This window comes from Martes martes, assembly GCF_963455335.1.
Source record: "Martes martes genome assembly, chromosome: 14".
Lineage (NCBI taxonomy): Eukaryota > Metazoa > Chordata > Mammalia > Carnivora > Mustelidae > Martes > Martes martes.
In genome coordinates, this window is record NC_137902.1 from 51,525,966 (window position 1) to 51,551,111 (window position 25,146).

General features: G+C 39.7%; 1 protein-coding gene across 1 annotated transcript in view; it reads right to left on the reverse strand.

The window, feature by feature from the left end:
• Positions 1 to 25,146, reverse strand: part of KAT6B (lysine acetyltransferase 6B) — a 185,858-nt gene that overhangs the window by 20,326 nt on the left and 140,386 nt on the right. The window contains exons 10-13 of the mRNA XM_080823740.1: positions 24,816 to 24,931; positions 22,912 to 23,053; positions 19,564 to 19,725; positions 16,169 to 16,262 (exon numbers count right to left, since the gene is read on the reverse strand). Coding sequence (XP_080679866.1) covers positions 16,169 to 16,262; positions 19,564 to 19,725; positions 22,912 to 23,053; positions 24,816 to 24,931 — 514 coding nt within the window. The remainder of the gene's footprint in view (positions 1 to 16,168; positions 16,263 to 19,563; positions 19,726 to 22,911; positions 23,054 to 24,815; positions 24,932 to 25,146) is intronic.

The following is a 25,146-nucleotide window of genomic DNA, read 5'->3' on the forward strand; positions in this document are numbered from 1 at the left end:
TGATGATTTCGCTTCCTCCTTGGGAAAGATTTATCTAAATTATTTGGTAAAATAAACAACATTTAAAATAAATTCACAGACGTCATTCATTTTATTTTCTCACTAACAACGTTCATTATGGTCTCCAAGTTTTTAACTGGATGCAACTTGAAAAGCTGCAGGGGTAGAAGGCTGTCAAGAGTTCTCAGACATATCTTCTGCTTTGGTAGGAAAAAAAATCTCATTAACTTCCTTAAATTCATGGGGAAAAGCTCCAACACTGGGCAAACCACAGGGCAGGACTTCTAATCTATGAACAGAGAACCATCATCTTCTTAAGAAGAAGGAAGCCTGTTTTTTGCAATAAATAATCAGCAAAACTTCCTTTCAGCATATTTTAAGACACTCTAGCCTTTTTCTTTCCCTTTCTTAAAATCTAGCATTTAACATCTTTTCTCTTCTGTAAGCACGGTTTCTGGTACCTAAGGATCTGCCCCAAATACCAGAACTTTGAATACCCCAGCATTCTGGGAGGAAGGAAGTTACAGTGGTGCTTTCCCTCATTTTAAATCAAAAAAGAGAAAAAGAGAAAAGAGAGGGAGGGAACGAAGAGGGGAGAGGGCAAGAAGGGTGAGACAGACAGACAAGGAACTTGAGAGGTTCCAATGCTGCTGGGCCTCTCTGTATGGTGTTCTCTCTCCCAACCACCGCTATCCTCACAGCCATTCTTTGCCTGAACGCACTAGACTAACCCCACTCGGTTAACGTACAACTCTTCAATTATGTTTCTCTAGGTTTAAGAGTGGAGAAATGCAGTTTTCTAATGGACTAGACTCGACACTTGAGAGGATATGATTCTGGTACATTTCAGTACATTTCCTTCACATAACCAGTCTTGCAAAGTCTGATGTGGAGAAGCTCCCAAGACACCAAAGAGCCATACACACATTTTGATTTTAAAACAGTAAAAGTGGAAAACTCTAACTTTTTTACTTTACTTTTTATTTTCGGTTTATTTTTTATTTTCTTTTAGAGAGAGAGACTGCTAGCAGGAGTCGGGGGCGGGGCAAGGTGCATAGGGAGAGGGAGAGAAACTACAGCAGGCTCCACACCCAGCGTGCAGCCTGACATGGGGCTTAATCCCATGACCCCAAGATCATGACCCAAGCCGAAACCAAGAGTCAGAGCTAAGCAAATCAGCCACCCAGGCACCCGAAAAACTGTATCACCTTTAAAAACATCATTAACCTAATGCCACCAATAAATCAAAGTTTTCATTTTAAGAGTTACAAAAATCTAAGCTCCAAACAGATACCATAGGGCATGGACTCCCATTTTAAGACCATCACTTTCTTAAAAAACAAATAAACATTAAAAATGGCTACAACAATAAAAATAACTTAGGAAACAGTATTAAAAAATACATAGCTTAATGAAAAGGAACCACCCTTGTAATCATTACCCAGGATGAAGAAATAGAAGTTCGCCAGTCACGCCATAAAACCTTCCTTTTGTCCCATCCCAGTCACCTCTCCTTTTTCCCTCACAAGGAACCACTACCCTGGGGTGCCTGGGTGGCTCAGTGGGTTAAAGCCTCTGCCTTCGGCTCAGATCAAGATCTCAGGGTCTTTCTTGGGATTGAGCCCCAATTCTGGCTCTCTGCTCAGCAGGGAGCTTGCTTCCTCCTCTCTCTCTGCCTGCCTCTGTCTACTTGTGATCTCTGTCTGACAAAAAAATAAATAAAATCTTAAAAAAAAAAAAAGGAACCACTAACCTGACTTTAATGGTAATCCCTTGTGTTTCTATATACTTTTACCACTAACATATCCCCGGTGCTACAATACAGTCTTGCCCATTTAAAAGACTATATCTTTTAAGTCTCTGGGTTCCCCTTCTCCACCCCCTTCCTTTTTCTTATCATTTATCTATTGATGAACTGGGGCCATCTGACCTACAGGGTTTCCATAATCTGGATTTTGCTGATTGCATACACGTGATGCAGTTCAATTTGTTCCTCTTTTCTCTGTGTTCCTAAAAAATGGCAGCTGGATCCAGAGGCTCAGTGAGACTTTAGGTTCCATCCTCTAGCAAAACTACAGGTGATGGTATATCCTTTGATCAGGAAGCATATAATTTCTGGCTGTGTCCCTTTCCACAGTGTCTGCTGCTACTGAAGTTCAAGGTCTAGATCAGTTAATTCATTGGCAGAATAGCAGAACAGCCATGTTTTATTTTTATTTATTTTTTAAAAAACCACTTTAAGAAAAAAAAAGATTTTTATTTATTTATCTGACAGACAGAGATCACAAGTAGGCAGAGAGGCAGGCAGAAGAGAGAGGAGGAAGCAGACTCCCCGCCGAGCAGAGAGGCCGATGCGGGGCTCAATCCCAGGATCCTGGGATCATGACCTGAGCTGAAGGCAGAGGCTTTAACCCACTGAGCCACCCAGGCGCCCCAAACAGCCATGTTTTAATTTTATCATTTCATTTCTTTTCATTTCATTTGTTAGCTGGAATATGTTTATAAAAGGATGTTTTCCCTCATTAACTATTTGTTTACCTAGTGGTATAGTTCATATAGAAGAGGCAAGTTAAATGATTTATTTATCCATTTTTTAGGATAATGAACTGGTCCCTAAGTGTTATTATGAATGTGTGAGTTTAAACATTTGGTGAGTTTCAATTGTTGTCTTTACTGTTAATATTTATTGTCCTGTGGGAGCCTCTTCAAGTTAAATTCTGAGCCCATCTGAAAAGATCTTAATAATATTTGCCTCCTTGCTCTCTAGTATGAAAGAAGAAACAGTCCAAACACTTTTTACAGAAAGAACTCTCTACATTTTAAATGATTCAATCTGCCCCCCAAAAGGACATATGCAAATATATTGTGTACAGTGAGGTCTACCTGTATCACATTTCCTGAAGATTGCACCAACACGTTTTCAATTCTTTCTGCTAATATAATCACATTGTGTATTTTTTTCAACGTGGACAGTTACATGCATAACTGAATTGCTTTTAATCCACTCAACTATTTTAAAGCACTTCATAAACTTTAATTTAAAACAATTTTGTTGAAAAAAAGCTCCTCTATGATGTTAACCCAAAGGAGGACTCAATAGAAATAATTACAAAACAGAGGTTTTTGTATTAGTAAACATGAACATGTACCACTAATACTAGAGTAAAAACAAGCTAACCACAAATTGATGGGGGAGGGAAAAAAAAATCAGATCCCTAACTAGTATTTTCCTACCAGAATTCTAAACAAATGAGAGAAAAATCTTTTGCTTTACCCAAAACAAACTGATGTGGGGAAAAAAAATACTACCTCATAGACAGCTGAAATTATAAATGTGCTGGTTAGAAATCCCATCAGGAGAGGACGTTCGTTATCTTACGATATTGTGTTGCAAATGTTAAGACTACAAGCTGGGAAGTATGTTTAAGGGGACTGGTTCCCTGGAAACCAAAACCAGGTACAGTACTCATCTTAATCAATCAGAACAGACTCTTGATCTTAGGAAGCATCCTTCCCTTGCATGTACCTGAAGTGGGAAAAGGAAAAGATTTGGAGTCATTTCCTCTTCCGTCCTGGCACAGCCCCATGTGTCACCCAAACATGCAGTGTCGTGTGCCGGGGATGAATCCTCCATGTGCTGACCACCCACTAGCCTGGGGGCAAGGCCGGGACCCTTTATCCTTATGGTCTCATCACCTAGGCCAGCCCTTGGCAGAGTCCACGTAAATAAAGCATGTTTACTGAAGGAAGTGATGAGGGAATGGAGAAGGGCAAAAAACAGACAGAGAGATCTCAGGTCAAAAACCAACTGCCCCAAGCCCACTAGGTGACTGTGATAGGTGCTGTCAGGGACACACAGAAGAGCACTGATGAGATGTCGCCATTCCCTTATTTACTTACTCCCACGACAGAGCCCTTTTTGGCTCACCTACTATGTGTATCCCACTGTGCTTATGGCTTGGAGTTCAGCAGTGGGCCAGCCTGACCCTCATGATAGTGCTGTCAAGCTTCCATTTTCGGCTGAAGACAGGTTTTCCCATACTAATTATGTGAACAGAATTTGCCCAGTAGTATGGTTTCAAAATGACTCACTACAAATGCCGGTCAGTGTCAGAAATCCAAACAGACAAAAAGATTTGTAAAAACAATCCACCTGCCTGCCAAATCTTGAAAAAATTCTAAGCTATGTAAGGCGAAACGGTAGCTATAGACCGTATGTTTCTTATTTACAACATTTTCATTGAAGCAATGAATACAAACTATTCCATAAGAGCTATTTATTTGCTCTTATTTATGACAAGCTTTGTTAAAAAAAAAAAGATACATAAATAAATCGTTAGCTGCACTGCCTCATGCAACTTATTTCTATGCATTAGGTAACAGTCAACCTCTGAATAAGTCACCGAGAGCTCAATTTTCAACCTTGATGTTATCTTTAACATATTAAAATATATTGCACTTCAGCCCAATGTCATAAAACAGTCATGACAAAGGCTTTTAGCACAACATATTATAACAAGAAAATAAGGAAAAGTAGCCATTTTCCTTATTATATTATAAACTAGAATCCTATTAAATATATATGTCACCATGATATTTATTCTTCTATAAGTCAAAACACGTCTTCCAAAACCCAGAAGTCTGAGGACACAGCTGCCAGTCCAGTGTTTCCACAAGTGTCATGGTGGAGGTGTGGGGAGGATATCTCAGAGAAGGCTATAAAGGACTTGAGCCCCATTTCAAAAGCATAACTGATTATTCTTTAATGACTGCCTGGGCTGTGCTCACCCAGAGAGAGAGCTGCCGGGAGAGCTCTGCAAAGAAAAAAAAAAAGCTTTCTTGACGGTTCCTTAACACGAAAGTTGGAATTTTCCTTCCAAAATAAATGCATGAAGAAATGAATTATCTGATGAAAGTCAGGAAAAGAGAAGCTTCTCTCTTCAACCAACTGTGTGTAAATGTGAATTCTGTCACAGCTCTCATCTCTCCGCCCAAGGGTTACAGTGGATAATGGCAATCTTCTTTCTGACGCAGCTTAAATGATCCTAAGATAGAAGCTGAGCTTGAACAAAGACACCAGCCCTCAAAAGGAGGCAGGGCACACCTGACATCTTCTGGAAGTAAGTAAACCACAGCTGACTGATTATGTTCTAATAAAATTAAACTCTTCATAAGAATCACGTGTGAGGAAAGTACATTAAGAAAGCTCTTCTCACAGTAATTCATTCAACATTTGGTCAACAAATAATAAGGACCTACTAAGTGCCAGGCTCGCCCAGGAGGTGAGACTGCCCCTGAGAACAAAGTCGATTTTATCCCCAGGAATCTTACTTTTGGTGAAGGAAATGGGCAATAAATAATAAATATACAAAAGACACATGCAACTTTCTAAGTGACTCTACACTTGCTTGGCCTTTAGCATTTTTTAATAGTCGGTGCCACTGAAAAAGGAGAAAACTATTAAATAAAAGTTGCATTAAGGAAATAAATACCACATGTCAAATTTATAGCTCCTTCATTCACTTTACTTACAGGGAATCAGAGAGTTTCAGTCATATAACATGTCCATAAGAGACATTGTCATGGTCCCTCAAAACCTTTGATGCTCAGCTTGTGGGGCTCAGAAATGGGGGAAAGCAAACTACTTACACTGCAACCTACTGAAGGGAGAACTGAGGCCCCAAGTGCGCGCTTCCCTGCCTCTACCTCATCACGGAGAAGACAGAATTCACATGTCTTGCTCGGGTAAAGGATGACACTGCTCAAAGTGAGATGACAGGCACCAGAGTTCTGGCCACCATGGGGCTGAAGGTCGTGCTATCTGCGCCTCCCTGTAACCGTTCCGGGTCACCCGCTGGGAAGGGCAGTGATGCCCAGAGACCCTTGAGGTGGGATGTGTCACCAGGACCTGTCAGGCCAGGACCAGCTCCTGGGAAGAATGTGCTCACCCTAAAATTATACTCAACTTGCTGTCAGAAAGAAGTTAGTGACCCCCATATAGTCTTCGCAACTTAAGAGTATACCAGCAGTCAGGGAAAACAGGCCTTACTAGAATACAACCAACTGGATTTCTAAATTAAAATTCCTATTTAACTGGAGAGAGGCCTGTCAGTATCAAAAATTTGCTCCAGGGCGCCTGGGTAGCTCAGATGGTTAAGCATCTGCCTTCAGCTCAGGTCATAATCCCGGGGTCCTGGAATCGAGTCCCGCATCAGGCTCCCTGCTCTGCGGGGAGCCTGCTTCTCCCTCTACCGCTTCCCCTGCTTGTGCTCTTTCACTCTCTCTCTCTCAAATAAATAAATAAAATCTCTTAAAAAAAAAAAAAAAAGATTGCTCCAAAAAAATTTTCAGGTAGGATGAAACAACTCTAAATCTTTCGTTAAAAGTCATCTTAAATTCTTTTTTAAAAATTATTATTATTTTTCATTTAGTTATTTGACAGAGAGAGAAATCACAAGTGGGCAGAAGTAGGCAGAGAGGCAGGCTGATAGAGAGGGAGAAGCAGGCTCCCTGCTGAGCAGAGAGCCCGACTTGGGGCTTGATCCCAGGACACTGGGATCATGACCCGAGCCAAAGGCAGAGGCTTGACCCACTGAGCCATCCAGGCGGCCCTCATCTTAAATCCTAAAGTTTTACTTAAATTGTGCTTTGAAAAGTTTCTAAGTGGCAGCCCTTTAGTCTTTTGAAGGCAGACTATTAAAACTGCAAGTTGCTAGCGGACGACCTCAACTACTATGACACATACTCCTGAATTTAGGTATCAAATATTACGACATTTAAGCCAGTGGCTAGCATCTAAGATATGGGGGAAGAAGTTGTTCTCTCTCTAAGAGAGTGGATATAGTTACCCTCCGAACAGCACATCCCTCTAGGTAGAGATGAGGCATGTGGCTTTCTTTCTAATTCTGCCTGATGGACCTAGAAGAGCTCTAAGAAGCAGGAAGCGGGAAACTACTCAGAAGATGCTTCCTTGTTCTAAGGAGTGCTTCCTCAGGAAACCAGCCAAGAGTTCTAAGAAGGCTAAGGAAAGACAAGCCTGGACTCTCTAGGTACCTGAGAGATCCCTGTCATTAGAACCAAAAGGGAGAAAGAATGAAGGTGTGGAACATTAACCCACTAATTCTCAGTGAGAAAGAAACTAGGTATTAAATGGTACCAAGAGGCATCTTTCCTCCCAAGTTTCTTATATTCCTTATTTTTCTTAAATCCAGGTATGTGTGTGTGTACGTGTGGCATTCTGAAGAAAAGAGAAGTCAAAGGACACTGCTGACTACACTAACAAGGTGACCAAAGTCGTAACACGTAGGCACAAAACTGGGTCATCTGCACTCCACTTGCAGCAGCACTCAGTTCTTAAATGGTATACATTCCTCACAAAAGCCACAGAGACACCCCTCAGCCGAAATCACAGAAAAGGTCAGCAAACGGGACTTCCTGCAAGTCCTAATTCATTCAATCACTCCTACGTCCTCTCAAGTTCTATTCCATAAAGACAATCCCGAGACCCTGCATGGTATTTTAATACTGAATAAAGCAAGCCAAAAATTGATTCTGCTTACAAACTTTCATCATTAGTCTACAAATAAACAGACACTAATTTAAAAAAATGCCTAAGTGTACAGTTAATGGATAATTTATGTAACTGATAAACTTACTGGCTATATACTAGTCTCAGAAGACTGAAGGTGTAAGTTTGTAGACTTTTGGACCCACCGTCATCTACCCTTTATAAAACCTTCCCCAAGGTTATGCCAAGGCTGAAACAAACAAGATTTAGAATTCTTGTAATTCTCGTTAGTATGTTTGATTAAATTAGCAAAGAAATTTGGAATTTCATCAAATGCCCTTTCAGAATTTGCATTAAACAACCCATCTGGGTATCACTTTTTGTTTTTCCCATCACTGCTCCCTGGCCTTCTTGCTACCAGTGCTCCAGCCTCTGTAGTTTAAAAAACAAACACCAGGGGCGCCTGGGTGGCTCAGTGGGTTAAGCCTCTGCCTTCAGCTCAGGTCATGATCTCAGGGTCCTGGGATGGAGCCCCACGTAGGGCTCTCTGCTCAGCAGGGAGCCTGCTTCCCCTCACCCTCTGCCTACTTGTGATCTCTCTCTCTCTCTCTGTCAAATAAATAAATAAAATCTTTAAAAAAACAAAAACAAAATCCAACAACAACAACAAACAAACCAGGTTCCTGTGCCCCCAGCCCTTGATGGTTAAGCTTTCAGAATTCACTTTTTAAAATTCCACACAAACCACAGTCCTCCAAAGTATATTTCTTACACCGTCTCTTAATCTTCCTCTCTGGGGCACTGAACACTGGCTGGGGAGTAATTCTGGACAGGCTTCTTAGTGATAACAGTAACCAGCCTCCTAAGGTCTTTCCAAGGATGGAGCACATTAACCTGCGTGATTCAGGGGACAATGTCTGGCACACAGTAAGTGCTCCAGAAAGATCAGCTACGATTAAGACGACTGTTGTTGCAATACTGACCTCTTTTGCTTCCCTGACACCTTTCTCCCCTGATTCTTTTCCTACTTTTGGACCCTTTTCAGTTGCCTTGATAACGTCCTCATCCCCTATTAACCCTTAACATGTTGTAACTTCAAGGACTCCATCCTCAGCCCTGTCTCTCTACGCTCTCCCAGGTTGTTCTCATCCGTATCTATGGTCGCCCCCACTACAGTCTGCCCACCACTCCCAGGAGTTCCCTTTTTTTTTTTTTAAAAAAAGATTTTATTTATTTATTTGACAGACAGAGATCACGGTAGACAGAGAGGCAGGCAGAGAGAGAGAGAGGGAGAAGCAGGCTCACTGCTGAGCAGAGAGCCCGATATGGGGCTCGATCCCAGGACTCTGAGATCATGACCTGAGCTGAAGGCAGAGGCTTTAACCCACTGAGCCACCCAGGCGCACCCCCCCACCCAGGAGTTCCCTTTAATGCATTCCCCTGAGGAGCTCCAAACTCCCAAGGAAAACTGCACATGGACGGTCACGATCACAGTGAAGGCAACACGGCCAAAGCCACACTCACTACCTTTCCAAGCTCAGTTCATTCATCCATTCATCTAGCATTGACTGGGCAGCAGAGGTGCTGGGCAGAGTTCTACCTGCTGCAGAACAGGAAAATACCTGCTTCATTTCCACATGTCCTCGCTGCCACTCCCCTAGGTCAGGCCTTCACGGATTCCTAGTTTTCTTCACTTTTTACAGCAAAAAATAGGAAGCAGAAAATAAAAACTGCCTATAATTCTAATTCTAGAGATAATCTGGAAGTGTGTTTCTTTCCCTTTGCACATACTTTTTATGTAATTGAGAACATATATATATACAATTTTTAAAAACCATGTATTTATTATAACCATCTTCCTATTTCATTAAAAATTCTTCAGAATATCAATTCTTTTTTAAAAAAATATTTTATTTATTTGACAGACAGAGATCACAAGTAGGCAGAGAGAGAGAGAGAGAGAGGAGGAAGCAGGCTCCCCGCCAAGGAGAGAGCCCGATGCAGGACTCGATCCCAGGACCCCGAGATCATGAGCTGAGCCAAAGGCAGAGGCTTAACCCACCGAGCCATCCAGGTGCCCCTAGAATATTAATTCTCAATAGCTAATATTCTATTATATAGATGTACCATAATTTTCTCAGGGTAATGGTTCTCTCTTACTTTTGAATATTGAGAGGGTTTCAGTTTTTTCTTTCTACTATGAACAATGACACCGGGACAGACAACTGTACCAAAACATTAACTCTTTGAGTAACAGAAGTGTGGGGGACTTAATTTTCTCTTGGTATTTTATCTATGTTTTCTAACTTTCTACTATGGATTTATACTGCTATAATTGGGGGGAGGGGTGAAAGGAGCAGGAAAGTCCACTCTTTAAAAAACTAACACAAAACATGTTACATTAAATATGAAATTAATGCACACTGATGAAAGTATACTAATTTCCTTAGAATAAATTTCCTTCTGATGTTTTTGATATATGCCATCAAAGTTCTGGAAAATGTCTACCAATTTACACCTCCTCCAGTATAAATACAAGAGCCCACCTATGTCAACTTAGATCTAGCTATATTTAAAAGTGTTTGCTAATTTGGTAGGCAAAAAATTATAATCTTGCAGTTATTTGAATTTGCATTTTTAAATCACCAACAGTTTTTGGTTTTTTCCTTTTCTTATTTTAATTAGCCATTTGTACTTGACAGACTTCGGAGCAATGTGGCCTAGAGTCTAAGTGCTCGGACTCAAACTAGAGCAGTGCCATTTGTAGTTAGTATAGCTGTGCCTTGTTTCCTCACCCATAAAACAAGATTAAAATGTCTCAACCAGTGTTGTGAGGGCTGAATGAGTCAGCACTCTCAAAAAAGTGGCTGGCACACAGTAGGTGCTCAGCAAATGTCAGCAACCTTGCTGCCACCAAAGAGTTTCCTTTTCTGTGCATTCTGCATTCATGTCCTCTGCTCATTTTTCTATTAAGGTTTATGCTTTAACACGCTCAAACCTTTCCTTTTAAATATTTGTTTAAATACTATAGCTGTCAAAGCTTTGCCTGGCATGTTTGTTGCAAACATCTTTCCCATTATGTTTGCTTTTAAAATATTTTTAAAAATTTTTACCGTATAGACATTTTACCTTTTTATATAGTCAAGCCATCTGTATATGCTTCTGTGATTTCTTCTGTTGTGTTAATACTTAGTGTTAGGATGTCCTTGACCGTCCAAGGATCAGAGGATTGCATATCCTTTCTTCTACGTTTTAAAAAAGTTTTTGTGTTTCCATTTTTTGTTAATCATCTAAATCTTTCTTTTTTTAAAGAGAGAGAGTAAGCAAGCAGGAGGAGAGGCAGAGGGAGAAAGAGAATATTAAGCAGGCTCCATGTCCAGCCTGGAGTCCGATGCGGGGCTTGATCTCTCAGTCCCAAAATCATGACCTGAGCTGAAATCAAGAAAGCAAGAGCTGGACATCTAACCGCCCAGGCACCTTGGATGATCTAAATCTTAAATCTACCTGGAGTTTCTTTTGCAGTTAATCAAACATCTAACATGTTTCCTTACATGGTCATGATTCAGATTCTCTTGGTCTGGAATGTTTTCATTCAACTTCTTATGAGTTCTCAATATATACTGTACAAACATACTATCCAGTAACTGTTGACTCAGTGAACTTGACCACCCAGAAAGAACTATGTCTTCTTCATTTCTGTCATTGGTGTTTGGCAGAGTGCCAAACAAGGATGGGCACCACTACACCTCTCCCCCCAGCAGTCAACTAAGGTTGCATGAACGGGTTAAAAAAAAAAAATGAATGAAGTCACATTTCACTACCCTCCTCCGGTGTCCAATTTAGAATCAAATAAATGCATTTATAACAAACTCATGAGTAAGTTAATGATGCCACCTCCTTTTACCACGACCTGGAACAATGTTCTGCAACCTACTGCTGAATCAGTTTGCTTTCCTGGGTCAGCTGCGGAGGATGGGTTTTACATCCTGCTCCCCAGGCAGGCTTCTGGCTCTGCAGGCTTGAGTAAAAGACAATTCATTATCAGCTTATCTACTGCCCAGCCAAGGAGAGTCTTGAACAACTAAAAGCATATATAATAAACCAAACCTGCTACATAAGTATGTATCAGTCAAAATAAGCCCAAGGCTACTCACTATAGCACTTTTTTTATTTTCAAGGTTTTATTCATTTATTTGACAGAGAGAGAGAGAGAGAGATCACAGGTAGGCAGGGAGGGAGGCAGAGAGAGAGAGGGAAGCAGGCTCCCCGCTGAGCAGAGAGCCCGATGCGGAGCTCGATCCCAGGACCCTGAGATCATGACCTGTGCCGAAGGCAGAGGCTTAACCCACTGAGCCACCCAGGTGCCCCGACACTACAGCACTTTTAAAACTGAAATACTGGGGAACATCCTATATTCCCATACCTAGGAGGGTTCCAGAACACAGTAAGATGATCTCTAGAAAGTAGTAAGGAGTGATTTCCAGGATGTATTATTAAGTGGAAAAAAGCAAAATGTAAAAGACTATCTACAGTATGCTCCCTTGTGTGTAAGAAAGGAGAATAAGAGAATACACATCTTCTCATTTGTATAAAAACAAACCTGGGAAGGACAAATGAAAAACCAGTAAGGTCAGTGATCTGCAGGAAAGGACTGGGGATGGGTAGAGGGAATGGCGGAAGGGAATGACACTTCTCTGAGGACACCCTTTAATAAAGTTTCAACTCTGAAAATAATGTTTTATGTTTCGAAGACAAAAAACCAAGGACATTGGAAAAACTGAAGTGGCTAACAAACAGAAGCAAAAAAGCCTAACTATTTCAAATGAATGACATAACCACACTGAAGGGGGAAAAAATTAAAAAGAACTAAGCCAAGTAACATTCGAACACAGTATTTTGACTAAATACACTCCAGATAAAGTTAAAAACAAACAAATACGTACAAATAATGACCTCTAGTTAGGAGGCCTGATCTCTAGGTGGTGGTATGAGTAAGCAATTCTGAAACTACTCAATGCGTGATCTAGGGCTGAGCACATCAGGAAGTACACTGTGGATAATGGAAGTCAGAGTTCTCACTGCTGGAGAGACAAGAGTAAAACCTTGTGGTGGTGCGGACCTGGAATGCAAGGTTACAGTATGAACTCATGACTGGGCGGTGGCGTTTGGGGTGTGTGTGCATGTGTGCATGTGTGTAGGCAGAGATGGAGATGAGAAGGAATCTCAGATTCTAGGAGAAACGATGGGGTATCAACTTCAACCTTGACAGTCACTCCTTCCACACTACCCACTTAGGTTCTGAGCAAAGAGTCACAAAACCCATGAGATGGTTTATGAGCAGGCTGGGAGTTGGTATCATTTAGTAACTTTGGGCCAAGCTCTGCAGATGACCTCCTGGGGAGTCCTGCTTCACAAACCCCAGGTAGGCTGTTCCAGGAAGAATAAGACAACAACTTGTTACCAGGGCAGCACCTAGTCCCATGGATGACCACTGCTGGAGAACAGTGTTCAAAGCTTTGGGATTTGCCATTTTTTACATACACACCACACACTTCACAGTGCATGGCACCCATGTTTCCAATCCAGTGGGCAAGTGGGCAGCTGGGCAGCGATAGCTCTCTTCCTACTGCTAATGTCTCAGCTTCCTAAATTGGTAGTAACTATAAAGTAACAAAGTATTTTCCTCCTTCCCAACTCTATTTGAGTTACCGAAAATACAATCCCTGACCAAAAGATCCTCGGGCTCATGTACAAAACAGAAATAAAATAAATCTAAACATTAAAAGGTCCCTTAAAAAAAGACAAAAAACCAGCACATTTTAGAAAACCAGTAACCTTGGTTATCTATTTTGCCCTGAGTTCTGAATTATGAGGTTGAGGAGGATTATGAGAGGTCATGGGGTTTATCTCCTTACTTTGCAAGGCTGGATTGAAATCATTCTAGAAAGATATTATCTACTATTATTTTAAGCAACTCCAAAGAGAGAGATGCTATCAATTGTTTCAGCATCCTACTCTATCTTCTTTAAAACCTTTGGGGCCAAGGATTTTTTTTTTTTTAATTGAATTTCTTTTTTTTTTTTTTAAGGATTTTATTTATTTGTCAGAGAGAGAGAGTACACACAGCAGGCAGAGAGGCAGGCAGAGAGAGAGGAGGAAGCAGGCTCCCTGCTGAGAAAGGAGCCCGATGCGGGACTCGATCCCAGGACCCCAGGATCATGACCTGAGCCGAAGGCAGCGGCCTAACCAACTGAGCCACCCAGGCGTCCCTTTAGTTGAATTTCTATTGGGTTTACACCAGTTTCCATTTTCATTGAGTATTATAAAATTCTTCTCCCAGCTTCCTGTTTTCTGAAGGAGTAACACCAAGCCCTCTTCAAGTTTACTCAAATCATTCACCACACTGCTTACCCACCCCAGCATAGGGGCAATGTCAAGGGTACAGGAAAGAGAAAATCTAAAAATTACACCCTCAGCACTGTACTACCCAGACACACCCTAAGGGATGGCACTCATCGTGATGGCCCTGAGCAATCCAGAAAGGTTCCAATGGGCTCTAAAGTTCTGGTTTAAAAATACTGGGTAGAAAAAATAAATAAATAAATAAATAAAAAATAAAAATACTGGGTAGACTCCAATACAGTTCTCACTAAAACGGTTAACATAAAGATTTAGCATCTGAAGGGAACGTCTTCTGTTCCTGGGTTGTTCTCTTATGTAAAAGGTCTCACTATCAGATCATGCTGTACAAATAAGAACTACTCTATTTAGAGACTTGCGTTTTTACCCATGAAGCAGTAGTCCCTTTTTAAATTTTAGGTAGAAAATCACTGTGAGCAGTACTGTGTCATCACTTTGGAGAGTCCATTCAAATCAAGAAAATAAATCAAGTGCAGATTACTGATCATACTCTCCTACTGAAAACAAAGAAGAAGGTATCTTAGGAGTTTATATAGTCAGTTGGAAGTAGGACACATCAGTTATCACCACTAAAGCAGGCGTTAAGTCAACTGCTATGCTATAGAGATATGGAGCCAAGAAGGGAATGAGATGAATCTTCAGGAGGTAGGATCAAACAGAAGAGGTTCCTGAGCTAGCTCTTAACAATGGGTAGGATTCTGAACACATGGAGGCTGGGGAAGGAGGAAGTGGTCACTTTAGCAAAGGGACTGTACAGACAAAGAATGGAAATATGGAAACATGCTCAGAGTATCTGAGGAAAAAGAGATTAGCAGATGAAAAAGCCTAAAAAAAATCAGCTGGAAGTAGGTGCTAGGAGCCTTTGGATACTGAGCTCTGGAGTTTACCCTATTCTGTAGGCATGCAGATGCTAAAAGTATCAAAGGTTAAGGCCTGAACCATTGCTATGTTCATCAGAAACCACAATGTTTATGAACAACTTCTAAATGGTGGCCACATAAAAAAAGGGATTTGCCCATAGATCCGATTACATCTAGACCTCTGCCAAATAGTAACAGCGACCTCCTGGTAAGATGGCCCTCCATGGGAGAACCAGATCAGGAAACAAAGGGTAAGACTAAGACAATGAATTAACAACTAGAAATGTTAACTGAAAATAGTCGATAAATAATACTTCAAAAAAAGAACAATATTCTCAATGGCGACAGATTGCGCACACCTGTCTAAAACTGCTATATATAGTCATTTTATACCCCAACTTTAATAAATTGCAGTATCTAGTAATATAGATCTGGACACAGCATATTTGTTTCTTCATGAATTTTCTTGAGCACATTTATATTGTGGGGTTTTTTTGCATTTGATGTACCTTAGGAAGAATATATAATTTCCTAAAATTTCCTTCTTTCAGTTTATAATCAGACAAACTACAATCTGGTAATAAAGCACATAGTTCCTATTGACAGGTTTTTACATGGTCAGAAATTACTATTATCATGGATACTTGGCCTTCATGTTATCTGGGTATTTTGAAATGAATTCTTCCAATGTACCTTAGCACTCCATTTACATACCCCATATAATATAAACAAGGAGAAAAAAAAAACTACCCATGTTTTTTACATTATCCTGTGCCTACTTCAGCGTGTCACTGAAGAGACTACGAAGATACAAATCTGTATAAAAACCATTTCTTGGGCAACCTTCTAGACAAAAAACATTATATAATTTCCATAACAAAAAGGGAAATTAATAAAATAAGAGAGTTATTTCTATTAGAAAGTCTCAAAGGATAAACCACCTAAAGAATTGTTTTTCTAAGTAGAAATATCCCTCTCTTGCCTAGTACCGATAAGATTATAGGTAAAATTTTAGAAAGCTGAAAATCCTTTTAAATAATACTTCCGTTAGCTCTAATCACAAATAATTGCCTCTTCTGGTGCTAATGAGCATGAGCGCCATGGAATGGAATGCAATTCTGCCGGTTCATTCGGGGTAATGGCTTTGTGAGCTAGTGACACTGCCGAGAAATCTAGTCTCAATTTCCTAGAGCACAATAAGTGAGCAACAGTAAATTTTTCACTTGAGGAAGATTTTCTAACCTATGTAAATATAAAGAGAAAGCCTATTATCTACTGATAAAAACAACAAAGTAGGTTAAATAAAGTTTTATGTGTTACTCTTTCCTTTAACAGCCATCAGCTCCCTGGGTCATGAAAGTAAGTAAAGCACTTCACTTACTGAAATCAATGAGAAACCGTCCAAATCCTTGCCTTTGGTGCTGGGGCATGATCATTATGCAGGAGACATTATACTTCTGCTGGCAAAGCTTTTCCTGAGGGAAGGAGAAACAGATCAAGTATGTCAGAGCTCTGCTGAAGTGGGCAATTCCCTGCACCTGCCACCATCCTTGTACAACAGTCCACTAAGGTGAGCCCCTGTGTTAGGTCAGGACCAAGCAGAATAGTCCCACTGTGTTGATCAAACTATCAGCTAACAACAAACCATCAACTCCAGGCTTATGCCTTTGTGCCTGAAAGCTGGTAGCATAAAATATGAATAAAGAATCCAAGGAAATATGAGCCAAATGAAACAACACAGAGAGTATGCAAGAAATGATTTCCTTGCTCAAACAACTTGGGAGATGGGGGGGAAAAAACGAACATCCACAGAGTCACCCTGAGGGGTAAGGTAAGACTGAGCTTGCTACCTTGCTAAATAAACAATTTTAAACTCTTTGACAGCAATCTGTCTTCTGCCTTTGACCAAATGTCCCAGGGAAATGAAAACAGTGTATGAATAAGTAGATCTACACAGATACACTTATGTATCTTACGGATTAAAAAAAAAAATCAAAGTAAAAGCTAGAGAAATAATTAATCTGCATTTCAAACCAAACAAAAAGACCAGGCCATAAGAAATCCCAAAGCCTCCACACAAAAGTGAGGCCAAAATATTACCAACAGTATGAAACCAGGAGGGAGACTGGGACGACTAGGGTGGGAAACAGTTTCTATAGTTAAGGAAGAATTTGCAGTTTTCATGGGCTATGGCATCAGAGCAGTAATATTTTATTCAGAGTACACAGAAGCAGCCAAAGCCTGTACAGAGAAGATCTGGAAAAGGCTTTTGAGGTTGTGAATGCTCTGGCCAAATATAAACCACAAGTAAGACTGACCACAAATGGTACTAACCACATGAAAGGATTACTTCAGAACACCCAGATCTTTAATGAACCTATTAGAAATATCACAGGAAATTGTTGTGGAAGAAACCCTACAGGGCAGAATTAGAGATTTCTTTGTGAAAAAGATGCTCCCAACATTTGCACATTTGTAGCTGTTCTTGGAGTCGCTAAGAAATGAGGAGGAAGAAATCATGTGTGTCAGTTATCCCTAAAACACTGGGGTGTCCATCAATGGATGTGCACATCAGAGGCGTGTTCAAATAATTAGTCTTCTTGGCAAAGTCAGACAAATGGGTCACTTTCTTTAAAAAGAGATGTACGCTGAGTTGAAAGGATTCATCCTTTATGCCATTCTTTTCTTTGTCCCAAACTATTCCTACCTTTTAACTTGGCAAGCCAGCCCAACCCTCCCCTCCACCCCAACTCCCACCCTTTAACACACGTTGCTGCAGCTAAATTCTAATCTATGGATAAAGTAACTGTTCTCTCTTTCCCTCCTGTTTAGAGTCCTCTATTATCTGCCCGGTAAGTCAAATGCATGTAATGAGTTACGGTGAACTTTTCTGGATCATCTTGGCCATTCTCTAGCTGTAACCTTCAGAATTTGGTTTAAGTATAACCCCAAAGGGCCACAGTCCTTCACACTCCAATTGATGCATTAAAATATGGTTTAATTTGCATGTATCTAGACTTTTAAAGTGGTTTTTTTAAGATTAATTTTTGTTTTACTACACTCCCAAAGAATGAGTTTTCCACGTATAGTAAGAAACGACAATAGTTGCTGCCATGCTGTAAAAGAAAACTGTGGCAAAATGAGAAAAGTCTTGAAGTAAAATCCTGGGTCCCATGGGAGAAGAGAGGCAGAGACTAAAACTCTAAGGTTCACCATCAACTGCAGACCCAGAGGCCAATTTGAGACAAGGACAGCAGGCACCATTAAGCATCTACATTTAAACACAGACACATGTAAAGAAACACCATTTTCTTTCTTTCTTCTTCTTCTTCTTCTTCTTTTTTTTTTTTTAAAGTAGGCTCCACGCCCAGCATGGAGCCCAATGTGGGGTTGAACTCATGTTCCTGGGGTGACTGAGCCACCCCGGCACCCCAAGAAATGCCATTTTCTAACAAGAATAACCATGACCACTATATATATTTTTAAGTTATCTCTACCCAATGTGGGGCTCAAACTTACAACCTGGAGACCAAGAGTTGCATGCTCTACCAAATGAGCCAGCCAGGCGTCCCACGACCACTGTTCTTTTTAACTCATTGGAGAAAATGAGCTTTATAAACCTATACAGAAGGTAAGATGTTTTATGCATCATATAGATTTCCTACTTACTGTTTTATTTTTATTATTGTGTTAATTCTCTGTCATCTTTTTAACCTGTTATGTACAAATTAACTTTCGTCTTTCTTGTTTTGGAGCCTTACCAAATATGTGTATTAAAATATTGAGGCTGTTTCCCATGAATGCTATAACTTATTCATATTTTTGTTTATGACCTCTGGGTTGATTCTAAAATACAGAAAACCTGCAGTTTGCAAAGGACCTTCATGTATACTCTATCTTTTGATATTCCGTGAAAATGACACTTCCATCAGGCACCCCATTTACATTATGCAAGAGTAGATTCAATAAATTTCACTTATCGCCTAATATGCAAACTATATCACAAAATAAATACAATACAGGGTTCAGATCATTGACTATGTGCATGGAAGTCTTAAAAGTACCATCCTGGCACATTAAACTATCTCCAAACTCAGTTTCTCCTTATTGCATTTGAGTTATTATCAAAAACCTTTGAACCGAGGAATGTGAGTATAAAAGACAAACTATATCCACTCAGTGTGTCAAGGGCTTCCCTACGTTCACAGCTGGAGATGCTTAGGTTTCCTAAAGGTGAGGCTGCTTTAGATCTTAAAACAACAGCATAAGCAGTAAGAGACAAAAGAGTAAAACCTCATCATTTTATCACCTTGAGTGTCCAAATGTCAACGTTCCAACTCAGTGAGATACTGATGACCACAGAGGGAATACAGTGAGGAGAAATGAGAACAATCCCTTAAATGCTATGCTATGCTGAAACCCTGAGGTTGACACCACTGAGAGGGGGGCAAGGGAAATAAGCTTAACATTTAAAAAATCAAAGATGCTAGGTGGTCTGTAAGGCAGCAATTATAATGCTACATGGTCGCTGAAAGTCAAAAGGCAGCAAACCCCGCTGAGGTCCTTTACACACTTTCTAGGCACGATGTTTACCATTTTGTTTTGTTTTGTTTTAAATAAGCTCTGAACAAGAACCTGAGCTTTTCAGAAATATGTATCGCTTATTCAAATTACAGTCATAGAAAAAAAAAAAAAAAAAAACCCTGTTCGAAGAACTGGGCTCCACCAAAAACATTTTGAATAAGAAAATGAAGGTCATACTGGCTCTTGTTTTACCTTAGAGAAGTATCCAACCAGATGACAGCCCTTTTCATCATTTTTTGTAAGGACATAAAAAAGGAATGGCTCGACATCATAATACAATGTTTTGTGGTCCAGGAAGAGCTTGGCTAACAAGCAAAGGTTTTGGCAATAAATTTTGCTCATATTCCCATCAACCTAGCAAAGAGAAACAGACAACATTATTTAACATAAAAATACCGCTCAATATAAAATTATTTTTATGTGGTATTTTGGGAAGTATACAATTTTATTTCCAAATCCCAAACTGAGAGATTAAACTACCCCATTAAACAAGTATAAAGTCAACCAAAAAACAGCTATCACTTGGCAAATAAGAATTCCACTTTTTCTCTTAAATTAGGGTCAATTCCAGTTAGCTTCAATCTCTTTAAGCTACCTGAAGAAAGCCGAAACCACTAATGAAAGAGTCATTCTTATTTGCAATTTACTACAAGTAAAAAAACGATCAGGCATGTCTTCTCTGTTTGAACCAAGTAAGTCTGAATTAAAGAAATGTAAACACAGCAAAATACCGCTCAAGTAAGTTAAACTTTATGTTGTTTTCAAAAGGACTTCATGTAAAAATAAAATAAATGAACAGTATTATTCTGATTCCTCAGAAGTGTAGATTAGCAAAAGAGGATTCCATTTTGGTTTTATCCCAAGCATCATTTTAAATATAATTGGAAGAGATAAAATTTCTATGTTGGGAATACTTACAGAGAAAGTGAGATGAATTTCAACCTACAATAAGTACCATGATTACAGTCTACTTTTCTTCAAAATAAAAGAATCAAGCTGTGATACTGATGGTTATAGACAGGAGGCTAGGCACAGATGCCAATTTCTTTGATCAAATGTAGTTACTTGTTGAAAACCAAAAGCACAGCAGATTCAAGAATTTCTCTAGCACTATTCTTAGGGGAAATGGGTATTTGCTAACCAGAGCTCTGTAACAATGAACTTGACCGTTCTCCAGTCTCCTGTGGACCATACAGGTTCTCATATTGCACAAATTATTTTTAGACTTCATATAACTATTTCCCTTGGATGAAACCTAGGTCCCACGCATAGCAACAAAATCAAATATGGGCAATGGACACAGAGGATACAATTCTCTCTTTAATTAAAGGAAGTTTTTATGTATTTGAGAGTATGGTCCTTTCAAAAATGATAGTACATTACAAAAAGGAAAGACAGAGATGTCGGTGTTGATGAACCAGAAAAACAGAGGACGATGCTGAAGCAAATTCTTATCAGCTGTGTAAGGTCTGATACACATGCTTTCAAGAGGGATAAAGACAGGAAAGTATTAATTTATGGTTATACTTCATTTATTGTAAAGGTTACTTAAGAAACTGCTAAAAGAAAAGTTTCCTACATGCTGTCCTCCAAGTATTGATTTGGATTCTAGAATAGCCACCTTGGCATAGATAATCCAATTCCTTCAAATATTTTTATGCATAAATTTTACTAATTTGTTTTTCACTTTTTCCCCTCTGATCTCGGTGATGGTTCAAAATCACCTTTCCAGAAACAGCAGACCATTGTTATCAGACTATCAAGACTGACTCCTTTATCCCCAGGAAGACTCTCCCAGGATTCATGAGAGCTTAAACCCCACAAGCAGGTTCATGCTGATTTACTTCACGGTTACTTAAAGGCAACGATGTGTTTTGTCCTTTGGGAAACAAAGAGACAGTGATTTTCATTTCATTCTGGTTTCAAGAAAGGATCCAAGGCATGAAGGAAGGAGCCAATAAGAAAGTTGATCTTTTGACATTAGCTAAGCCTCAAATGAGACCAGCTCTGCTGTCTCACCTGGCTGGGGCTGACTGAGTAATGTTCTGAGATGAACTAAATGGCTCGCATTCAGCTTTTCCTCCTGCCCAGGGGGCCTCAATGGGAGTTATTTTGCCTCCTCAGCGACACTGTGTCTGGAGAAACTTTTACTTGTTACAGCTGGAAGCAATGTGATACCACCAGCGCGGAGTGGGCGGAGGCTAGGGATGCTGCCGAGCGGCCTGCCACGCACCGGATGCCCGCTATGCCAGAGATCTATCTAGCCTGAGAGGCGCACAGTGCCCAGGCTGAGAAACCCTGTGCCTCACCTTTCGTAAGTACTAATGTATCATTAAATCTTCAGAGCCAACAATATCCTTCTTCCTTCAAGCTTACCAAAAGAGCCTGACAGAACCAGGAAGAGGTTCTTAAAAAAACTCCTAAGACACAGCTGGAGTTGCTGTGTTCTCTGATTGGCCTTTGGAAAAGGTGGCGGGCTCTGGCTTGTCTGCGAGAGGTAGCCTCGTCAATGAGAGAAACCTGTGTGCGACCCTCCCCTATATTAAATATCATCCAAGACGTTACACACCAGAACTAAAGTGAAATGTGGGGCAGAATAATAAATTTCAGTCTGAACAACTCAATAAAGTAAAATTGTATTTTAGAGAAAGAAAAAAAAAAGACATCATGTCTGCTGTGCAAGGAAGGCTTGTTCTGAGCACCCATGCATGAAAACAATACACTGAGATGGGTAACAGAGAAGGGAATTAGGCAGGGCAATGGAAGTGCTCAACTGGAGGATGGAGAATAAATAAGAGAAGGAAAAATCCCTGAGAAAAGGCAAGAATGAAAGGCATGGTCTCCTCAAGGTGTAAGTGACACAGCTAAGCTGGATCCTTGAAACTGACAACAGAACACGACTGAACAATGAAACGATATATACAGGCGAAGACCTTCTGCTACTCAGTCAGTTCTGAAAACACAGAATGTCTTTAGGAAACTACAATGACAGACACATGGCCACAAGCGGTTCCTGCGAACAGCAGAGTTCTCCAGGGGTGGCCATCTACCCAGATGAGGGAGGCAGTCCCAACATCTGCTGGGGTCTCACCAAAAGGATTATCCACCCTGCCAAGAAATGGATGGAAACACAGGTGGTTGTGCATTGAGGAGATATGTACAGCTGTTCAATTCCCTGGAAGAGTGAGCACCTGCCAGACATTGGCTGGAGCTGCTGAACAAAGCTAATTTCTCCTGCCAAAGAAAGTAGAATTTACAAAGAGCTGAGATCATAAATTCACTGGTGAATATATCTGGTGCAGACAGGGATTTGGGGGAAGACAAAAAAGTTAATGTGATGAAGTAGGAATTCATCGTCAATCTAAATGGTTGCTCAATATGGTTCAACATTCCAAAACATGGAGATATTTTAAAGAGCAGTCTAAATTTGAATGCCAAAATCGAATATACTATGCACCTTCTAGAAACAAATCAGAACATAATCAACAATTGGAAGTACTAGGTCTCAAAAGCTGAATTTTTTTATTTACACACGCTTACCTCAAATACTGAAAGGTCTTTCCTTCGGTAAATTTCATTTGCTGGAGGATGAAACCATCCACATTTCTTTGAGTGTCTTAACAAAATATTTTTACTTTTCATATATTTAAGACAGAATTCACACAGGTAAAGCTTTGGTAATCTGTTAAAATTTTAAAATCAAAGAATCTATCAGATTGATTATATTGTTTAGGGGAAAAGATATTAAATGTTATTCAATTTTCTCCAAGTCATAGTAAGGCTGTACAACAGTATTTGAAAGAATTAGTTTTGAAAAAAGAAAATAAAAAGCCAGTAGTAAAGAGATTATACAAAGCTTACATTATTTTTCAATATAATAGTATTTGCTGCCATTATTTTGTGAACAAATCATTTGTTTCCTTAGAAATATTGTACAGAAAGAAAGGTTTTCAGACCTGGAACCGCTACTTGAAAAATCAACAGTAAGGACGGCATGCTGTCAGGTAAACACGAATATTTTTCATATTTCAAATTTAATGTCATATTGTCAATAGTATATATGGTCAGTGGCATAACTGTAATCATCTTTTACTCAGAGGGAAGTGAATTCATTATTTTTAAAAATGATCTTTGTATTTACAAGGCAGAGAAGTCCTAGAATTTAGTGAGCATTTCTGATGGATGAGGTAACATTAAAGTCTTATCATAATTATATATACATATACATATTAGATATATGTATATATCTAAAGCAGTAAATGTAAAAAAAAAAGATCTTGTTTCTACAAATCCCACTGATTCTGATATACAAACAGATTTCTCTCTCATGGTGATGACTTTTTCTTCACCTTTAAAATTATAACATTTTTAATGCATGCCTAAACACACTTAAACATACTATTAGTATTGTAAGAAAATGTTTAGAAGCACTTTCTAGGTCTCTGGGGTTTAAGGGTAGAACGGTTTTGGGGAAAGTCAGCTAAAGCTCTCAGAACACATGACTTATGATTACCCATACCAACTGAAGCTCAAAGGTGTTTTAAAAAAGTCGTTCAAGAACACACAGTCAAGTGGTATCAGCTAGAAAGAGAAACCAAGATTCCTGATTCTTACTCTGCCACTTATCTTCTAAAACACCCTCCCCATTTTCCCCAGGGGATGATGGGCCAGACACCCATGCAGTGGAGAAAAGGACAATTATCTACTCCAGAAGAAATTCAAGTTTGTGATTACCAGAAACTTTGTAGGCTAAAACATTTCAGAAGATACTAATAAAGTGTATCCTGATGTACCTGAAGGAAGAAATCTGTTCACAAGATACCCATTTTTAGATATATTAGTTCAAGACAATTTCACAGCTAATCTTAGTTCGAGACAAAGGAAAACTCTAGGATAATTGTTTTCTCTTCATTTTTAACAGATTAGTCACAAATGGCTCTAAAAGTTAAGACTTGGGGAAGGGTCTCTTAAGGCTACCCACCCCCACCTACTTTCTTTCATTTTTCCTTCTTCGGTTACATTTCTGTAAAAAACTTGAAAACAAAATGTCAGATATCAGAGATAAAACGAACAGGCCTACTTAGGAAAATAAACAGGGCAATGAGAAGAAACCACCAACTACTTCACAATGGCCAGTGTTTTTTCTCCTTATTTGGTTTAATCCACAAACAACGTTTGTCCAATTAACCAGAGAAAGCATGATCTTAGAAGCTCAAAGGCAAAATTTACAATGCCTGTGTGACTAAGGAGTAGAAGGAGTTTACATATAACAGTGAATACTACTATTAAAAGATGCCAGAAAAAGTAATAGTTCTGGAAGCACTTTGACTCAGCTATCAAAATTTATGCCCTGAAAATCATCTAATTCCCACTTCAGAACCGAGAATTCCCATTCCTCACAGAGATGACATTCAAGCTATATACCTTCTGGGCTGTTCCATTACCTTGCATATTCCTGTGGGTAAGGCGAGGAGTACCAGGTTTGGATTTCGTATTTCCCGAATTCTATTACAGAAGGGTACCGGCCACAGTCTTCCACTCCACTTTCACACTCTATTTTCTGCCAGAGAAAAGAGAAGGAAGGAAATCAAGTATGTGTATTAGAAGAGGATTTCTTCAGTTACCTTTTGGTTCCTTCACCAGTGAATTATGAAAACCTATCAAGAACAGGCACTAATGTTCATGGGGAGTTTTCATGTTGTTGAAAACACATTAGAGGATCTTGTAAAATAATCGTCAACTTTGTATAAGGTTCACATATAAACAAACTAAGGG